Source organism: Rhinichthys klamathensis, unplaced genomic scaffold, assembly GCF_029890125.1.
Source record: "Rhinichthys klamathensis goyatoka isolate OS25496 unplaced genomic scaffold, OSU_Roscu_1.1 h1tg000040l_1, whole genome shotgun sequence".
Taxonomy (NCBI): domain Eukaryota; kingdom Metazoa; phylum Chordata; class Actinopteri; order Cypriniformes; family Leuciscidae; genus Rhinichthys; species Rhinichthys klamathensis.
The window spans coordinates 12,709,435-12,718,173 of record NW_026606587.1 but is presented as its reverse complement, the minus strand read 5'-3'; the positions used below and the strand labels follow the sequence as shown (position 1 = coordinate 12,718,173).

The window sequence follows — 8,739 nt, the reverse complement described above, 5'->3', positions numbered from 1 at the left end:
ATATATTTATTTATATATTTATTTTTTATATATAAATTTAAACAAAAAAAAATACATTTGACTGTAAGAAATACGACTTTTTTTTAAGTTGGTCCAAAGTATATCGTTTTTTTTCTTCTTCTATATAGATAGATTTGTAAAGTCAATTCATGTTGTTGTGTTGTCTGGATGGGATTCCTCTCTCTAGTAGAGTTACTGAGCTGTAAGTGTCTGTTATTATTACAATGTTGCTGCATTAAAAATTCATGATGCAAGCTGCAATCAAAATTAAAATGTATGAGTCAGGTTTTTTTTTTTTTTTGCCTGTGTGATGCATTTGCCTTTTTGGGGGGTGAGATTGTCCAAAAAAGAGATTTACCAGAGAATGTTACATAATTCACTACTTTGGTGTTGTATGTGTACAAAGAGGGAGATAAAGAGAATGCATTGAAATAATGGAACGACTAGAGTCAAAAAGAGCAGAACAAAAGAAATATCAAAGGCAGCAAGGCGCCTCAGTCTGTCACTGTCCCATTTCTCTAATAAGGATATTTTGCTTGCCCTTTATTTTACAGTCCATGCACTTACGTGTACTTACCTAAGAAAGTACTGGGTAATATAAGGTAGCTACATGGGTTAAGGTTAGGTTTAGGGATAGTAAGTTATTACCCAGTTATTGTAATTACTATAATAAGTATATGGGGAACAGGACTGTAAAATAAAGTGCTACCCATATTTTTGTGAACAGAAGGCTAAGCCCTCTGCTTTAACACAGATCACTGGGAAAGGTTTATATTTTGTTCTGGTTTATGAGGATATGTTTCTTATTTGTATGTGATTGAATGAGACAGGGACGTCAAACACCTCTATATCTATATATGAAGACTTCAGATGCAAAAACTTCTAAGTCCGTCTGACATTTTTCTTTTAAATGAACATTTTTATCAGACTCCAATGTTTAGGTGAATGTCACTGAAAATGTCACTGAAAAGAGCTAAATTAAAAGCATAAAAGTGCTCATTTAATAATATATATATTATATTTTCAGACGCAGTGTTACTTTCCTTTGTTTGTTCCCTGTTAGTTTGTATTCTAGTTTGTCGGTTCTCGTTTATGACTATGTTTTGTCAAGTGTGGTTAGTTTTTCTATTCCTTAGTAAATATATTTATATTTATTAAGTTATTATATATATATATATAATAAATTATATAAATATATGCAGTTTTCTTGTATGGAAGAGAGTAGTTTAATCATCTTGGCACAACTTTTTCTTGTGTTTGAGTAAAATGATGGGTAGGTAGATGATACAACTTGATTGGATTGACCAAATATAGACGAATATCCTTTTTTGGACGTGCATTCAGTGTTAATGGGCGGGATGAATCTGAGTTGGGGGGGCTTTCATACTGTTGTCATGTTTTACAACTTTGGATTTTCTGTCCACAGGTTTCACAGATCATCAGTTCTGTGGGATGCAAGAAAAGAAGATGAGACAACAATTCGGAAACTAAAGGAAAATTGTCTTTGGGAAGGAGCAGGAACAATTCCACTTCATTTTCTCTTAAGCCAGACGTTTCAAGAGACACCACTGAGACCGACCGGCGATGGAGCGCTCTCATCTGAACAACAGCTCTGGCTCGTGGTTATTCGAGGATCCCGTCTGTCCAACCTCTCTCAGCAGCACCACTTTCCTCATCGTCGCGTACAGCACCATGCTAGCGGTGGGCCTGGTGGGCAACACCTGCCTGGTCTTAGTGATCACCCGCCAGAAAGAGATGCGCAACGTGACTAACATCTTCATCGTCAACCTCTCATGCTCTGATATCCTCGTTTGCCTGGTGTGTTTGCCGGTCACCATTATCTACACCCTAATGGACCGATGGATTTTGGGCGAAGCTTTGTGTAAGGTGACGCCATTCGTCCAGTGTATGTCCGTGACGGTTTCGATTTTCTCCATGGTTCTCATCGCTTTGGAGAGACACCAGCTCATCATCCATCCCACCGGTTGGAAACCAGTCGTCAGACACTCCTACCTGGCTGTAGCGGTTATCTGGATCATAGCGTGTTTCATCTCCCTCCCGTTCCTTTCCTTCAACATCCTCACAAACTCGCCCTTCCACAACCTCAGTCTCCCCTTCAACCCCTTCAGCGATCACTTCATCTGCATCGAGCAGTGGCCGTCTGAGGGCAATCGGCTGACTTACACCACGACGCTCCTGCTGTGCCAGTACTGCTTACCGTTGGCGCTCATTCTCGTCTGTTATTTCCGCATATTCCTGCGTCTCAGCCGGCGTAAAGACATGGTGGAAAGGGCTCGAGGTGGACGGCAGAAAAAGGCCAAAGGCTCAAAGCGAGTCAACGCCATGCTAGCCTCGATCGTAGCAGCGTTCGCCCTGTGTTGGCTTCCGTTGAATGTTTTCAACACTATTTTCGACTGGAACCACGAGGCAATTCCCGTATGCCAGCATAATGCTATTTTCTCGGCTTGTCACCTCACCGCCATGGCGTCGACATGTGTCAATCCGGTGATCTATGGATTCCTGAACAATAACTTCCAGAAGGAGCTGAAGCTGCTGCTTTCCAGATGCCGTTGCTGGGGGCCGCCGGAGAGTTACGAGAGTTTCCCGTTGTCCACGGTCAGTACGGGCATTACCAAGGGCTCCATCCTGAGCAATGGCTCCACTAGCACCTATCAACCACAAAAGAAGAACAGTTTGGAACAGAAAGAGACCATTTAAACGTGTCCAATGTACTACAAGACACATTTTATGCTTCTTCGAGCACTCGGAGGTGGCCTGAGAATACGGCCAGCCAATCTGTGCACGTTTCATGGCTGAATTTGAGACAGTGAATGTCTGTGATATTTCAAGATCTTGTTCCTTAAAGATGTCGCCTTTAAATACGGAAATGGTCTGAAAAAACATTAAGGAAGGGTCTTGTAGCTGGGCTCTGAAGAGGAAGACAAAGTAAATCGCGTTGATGTTTTAACCACTGCTAAACTGACTTGTTGGTGTTGTGCTCATTATATGGTAAGTTCTCAGTGGCATTTCCCCCATTTAGAGCAAGGTTCTCTCTCAGAGACGTTATAATGAAATACTGAGTGAAGGCCTTTTCTTCTCACTGTCTTTGTCCAGGGTTAGGCCTGCGGAAGAGACATGAACTATTTAGGTTCTTGTCACTGTTAAACAGGCAATTCACCTAAAAATAACTTTACTCTCACACTTGTGTCATCTGTGACTGTCTTTCTTCTGTGGAACATAAAAGTAGATATTCTGAAGATCGGTCTTTTCATGTAATTGCAATAAAAGGGGACTAAATTTGCCTGAGTTGCACCATAAAAGTGTCCTAAACCTATAGACCATTTGACGTGCGTGCTTTATTCCAAGTCTTCCAAAATCACACAATAGCCTTGAAATGTTTCCTGCAGTGAGCTGTCAATGATTTCAGATCCAGATCATTATGTTTTGCGCCGAACAGACCAATCAGAAGGGCATTTTGAACCCGATCATACAGATTCCGATTCAAAATAATGATTTATTCTCTCATGAACTATTTGAACATGCTATGGAGAGCTATGGGGCGGATGACTTAAATCCCCCAAAGATATCATTGGCTTCAGAAGACCTGAAATATAGCATACTTTTATAGTACTTGGTCGTCCTTTTTCAAGGTTTAAAGGCTTCAATCCAAATTTGTTGTATTTGCATGGAAAAGACCTATACCATTCTCCTTTTTTGTTTCACAAGGAAAGAAAGTAATTTGAATTTGGAACAACATGAAGGTCAGTAAATGGTGATTTTTGGTCATTTTTGTTCATTTTTCTTTAAAGGAAGGTGCAGAACTAGCAATACATGTATAATGTGTACATTTGAAACACATATATAATAGTTAGTTATAATACAGCACCATGACTATATAAGCACATTGTGTCATTGATTAGGATTAGAATGTCTGCTATTTCAAATTGATATGTACTATAATTTACACATGTTGTTGCTCTGTGTGACAGCTGTAATTTGTTTCACTGTCAATATAAATATGCTGTGTCCTTCGCTGAGTGGCTTTATTTGCCAAAGCTATTCAAGTGAATTACAGATTCAGTTCCTCATCTGCACTTTCACTGGACTGTGGCTTAAAACTAAGCAAAGTGCATGCAAGTAGTATTTGCAATACGTATACGTGGCCGAAACATCATTATTTATTAGAATAATAACACTTTTAAACACTCTGCAAATGACAGATGTCAAGTCACATGTTTGAAATGATCAATCACCTTTATTTAAAGTTTCTGGTCTAGTATACCTAGCACTAATTTACAATTAAATTTGATTAAGATTACTAAATTGTCACTTAGCCTGATGTACCCTTGTGAAAAAGAAGTGTGCTTAACTGTATTGAATGTGCACTTGTAATGTACTTCAAATTTTAAAAGTTAATATGAATTAAACTTAAGTGCTCTTAACGTACGCTTTCATGGCTGTTTCTTAACAAATACACTTTTGAAAAGTGCACTTTGTAATGTCAATTTAAAGGTTTAACTTTGTTTTAATCATTATGTTTTAATTATTTTGTGTTGGGCTTTAAAGAAGTACACTTATTTTGATGTGTTGACTAACAAAGCACATGTGTAGTACTTAATTATCATTTTAACTGTAATGTGTTGATTTAAATTGCAACTTCATTATTACAAATATGCAATTACACATAATTTAAATACATGACATACAAATTTCAATAAAAATTACATTACAGTATATTTTAGTTTACCATAAATGATTGTCAGTACATTCGGTGGTACAATTTAACCATACAGTATTTCAAAAACAGTAATTAATTATGAAATTACATATAAAGATGTACTACAAAAAAAAAAACACCCACCAAAATTCAGATAATTGCATTTAATTTAAATGAAAATTCGAATGCATTTTAATTTAATTGCAATTAACATGCACTTAAGTGTTCGAAAACATTACATTCAGTTCACACTTAAGTACTATTTCCATATTAAGTAGGCTTCTCTTTTCACAAGGGTATACTTCAACATGGATCATTATACATATTCCTGATGTTTTTATACTTTTTTCTTTTGAAATACCTTTGAAATGTCTTTTATCTGTCACTGTATTGCCAACCATAGCATGTTGCTATTGCCCTGCCGTCCCAAGTGACACATCAACCCTTGCAGTCCTCCTCATAGTCCATGTTCTGGTGACGTGATGCCACATAAGCTGCTAAAAAGTAGTCTGCTGTGAAGTCTTCGCAAAAGGACACATAGAAGGCACATTACAAACACATGGGGCGGTCTTGAGTACCGTACTGAATCATGAAACATGACAAAAGTTGACACACACTTGTGCAAGCGAAGGCCACAAGATCACAGGTCCACGTCAAGTGCATCATTTGGGTCAGGGCCTAAGTTCTCACTGAAGCTTGATATTAATCAATTATTTTCTCTCTGCTTCTGTTACAGTCCCCAGAGAAACACTGCTCTTATAATTTATTAAGCAAACAGCACTGAGAGCACACTGACTTTGTTCACAGTTGTCTACATGCTTACTCATTGATTTTATTCTTCGTGTTTAGCTGAAATGGTCCATGTAGTTTGTAGGGCCTGAATGAATGGGAAGATTTATGTTTTATAAATATGTACTAGCTTGAGTTTTTTCAAAAGCATGGTTGCATTGAGAGTTTCTGAAGAGTGAAAGGCATTAATGTGTCGCCATAAAAACATTGCAACCATTCACCAGGAAAAGTTTAAACATTCAGTCGCCATTTACAAAGATATTTATGGTTTGATACAGTATATTTCAGAAGCATCAACTCTTTGTCAGTAGGTTCCCCCCCTCTCTCTCTCTCTCTGCTTTTCAAATATCGCAGGGTCAGTTATTGACCGGAAAGCCGACAATGTGGGAGGCCTATATTTCAGCAATACACCTGTAAAAAATTGCTTTGAGGTGTTTATGTGAATCAATATTTTTGTCTCATTTTCTTTTTTATTCCAGAGTTATTTCACTGGCCTCAATAGTGGAGTGTGCCTGAGGTCAGCTGGCTGTTTTGCATTAAGTTGGAATCTGAACTGCTTGCAATAAAGCATTTACAATAGACCTACCATAAATAAAAAGTCACAAATGCAAAATTTCCATTCATAAGGCTGAAACAGTAGCCTATAATAACGCTGTTTACAAACCCAGTGAAGTATTTGAAAATCACCTGGACACCTGCAGCTCTTAACACTATACGCACCTAATTTTATATTAGAACACAACACTAAATGTTATTTTATATATCATTGATCGTTAACATTTTAATCTTTATAATTTGTTGTTCAGGACAATGTGCCACACATAGCTTACAGAAATGAGAAATCATAATTCATTTATATAATTCAGAACTGTGTAGTATTGTTTGACTCATTATGGCCTAATTTCATAAGGGAACCAAAGTCCTATGAGTATCAGTCAAGTCAAGAAAATTCAATTAACATTCTGCCAAGCATTTGCTTTGGTTTATGAAGAAAGCAAATGGCCATCTAAAGTTTTCTGAAGTATTCTCAACTGTGTAGTTATTTGCACATCATTCATGTCATGGGGTATTTGGTAATGATGTACATATAAAAAGGACCAAAGTTTATATCGAACTTCTATTGATGTTTTTCCTCAATTATTGAATGTATACTTTCATGTACATTAAAAAATTTAACCTCTCCATATCTTGCACTTTCTTTGTGTTTCTTAATGCATGTTATTAGTTCCTAACTTTATTTTAAGTTTTGATATGTGCAGTTAATGTTGTTTTGCAACAGACACTGCACACAGAAAGGCACAGAAACAGACAGCTGAGAGAGAGAGAGAGAGAGAGAGAGAGAGAGAGAGAGAGAGAGAGAGAGAGAGAGAGAGAGAGAGAGAGAGAGAGAGAGAGAGAGAGAGAGAGAGAATACCCATCATATCTCACCATTTTGTGCCCAGTCTTTTGTCTCTTTGTAAATTTGTGGTTGTTAATGGAGGTTGTGTTAACTGATCTTCAGCCAAATTCACTTTTATCTTTCTCACACATAAATCGGATGACTGAAACTCAGGGCAGAGTCCAGAGATTATAGTCCAGAGATAATAATACATTTATCTGACATTATGAATGAATACACAATGGTATAAGTTTTGTCAGTAATGTCAGTCAACATGTAAATTAACTGCTTTTGTTCGGTCAAGGAAATTATTTTAATATGACTGAATCAATCCAAGTGCATTGGGTTACACCAATCAAAGTCATTCAATGCTTTAAGAAAGCATAATAATATAGAAGTTCTCACAAAAGACTATGATTAAACGACCAGAACACTTGACTTACTGAAGAAGATTAAATTATGAATAACTATATGTTCTTAAATATTACTTGCCATGTCAAAAGCATTTGCATATGGTGACATACTTTCCATTTCACTATTGTTAATATCAAGCGTAGCGTTAGTTCTGGCAGGAGACGTCAGTGAAGCTCACATCAGCTGACTCGGCTGATCCACATCTAGGAATACGACGCCTCTCACAGCATCCATATATAAGGCCCATTCAGTTTATCAGCAGCTTTATCGTGTTGCTCAGAAGCAAATTGCCTTCCTCCATCCCCAGCTCCTCCTCTAATCCAGTCAGGACTTGGCCTTCTGGCTCATTTTTCTTGAATTATGTTGTACATTAAATTACTGAACATTAATAATATCTGCAATACATTTGTTGGTTCTGTTCTGTCTACCCTAAGGGGGTTTATCGCTGCTCTCCCTGCTCTTATCAATGCTAGGCGTCATGGATGGGGATTGAGTTCTTGCCCAGAAAAGAACCAGACCACCAATCCAAACTATATGCTAATATTGTCAATCATCTTTAACGATAGTGACCCTAACAGAAATATCTATATCACTAAGAGACTCCAAATCAGGGGTTCTGGCTGTATTTATAATTACATGGTTATAATTACGTAACCCTCATATTAAAAAAAAGATACTTTTTTACATCATATATTTTTTGAGTCATTGAATTCCTATACATCCCATTTGTGTTGTTGGGGGTAGCTTATTGGGAAATATAGGCCTATTACTGTAAAATTATTGTATAATCTTTAAATAATATACTTAAGTGCGAAGTGAATGTTTTTGGAGACTTAATCGACCCTTTCGCAAAAACCTGCCTCTCTCTTAGTTACTTTTGCTACGTCCGACATGTTTTCAGAACCAGTCATGGCGCTCTCAAACCATACATCAATGAGCATCTACATTCACATGCACCCTCATAATGTGATTCCCTTTCAAGGGAACTTGTTCTGCGTTGAGAAATGACGCTGTGGGAACGTGAACACGCTGTAAAGCACATTTGAAATAAGTCCAATGGTGTGATGGGACGTCAGAGCCGGGTGACGTCACGAACCAGGAAACTATAAAGCATACCCAAACAGTGCAACCAGGGCTCCAGACTAACTTTTCCACTGGTTGCACTGGTGCTACCAACTTTCTCAGTTGGTCGCACCAGCATATGATTTGGTCGCACCTTTTTTTCTTTTCTTTTTTTTTACATGCCATGGGATTAATCAATGCATGCTGATGAATAGTGGTCTTAATCTGGATACCATAGTTGTGCACTGATGTAAAAAGACTGACAGTGACACAGGACCTCATGTTAGCAAAATGTTTTAATCTTTTAACTATCAAATCAAAATATTCTCAAAAAAAACGATTAAAAAGTTAAAAGTAAAAAGATGACTGTGAAAAATAG

General features: G+C 37.5%; 1 protein-coding gene across 1 annotated transcript; it reads left to right on the top strand.

Annotated features, from left to right (window-relative positions):
- The first annotated feature begins 1,584 nt into the window (after nt 1-1,584).
- On the top strand, nt 1,585-2,793 carry npy8br (neuropeptide Y receptor Y8b). The gene has a single exon (XM_056246893.1). The coding sequence runs from the start codon at nt 1,585-1,587 to the stop codon at nt 2,716-2,718; it is 1,134 nt and encodes a 377-aa protein (XP_056102868.1). The 3' UTR covers nt 2,719-2,793.
- The last annotated feature ends 5,946 nt before the right edge of the window (nt 2,794-8,739 follow it).

Excerpts from the sequence above, each read along its gene's own strand:
- npy8br (XM_056246893.1), top strand. The coding sequence starts at position 1,585 with ATGGAGCGCTCTCATCTGAACAACAGCTCTGGCTCGTGGTTATTCGAG.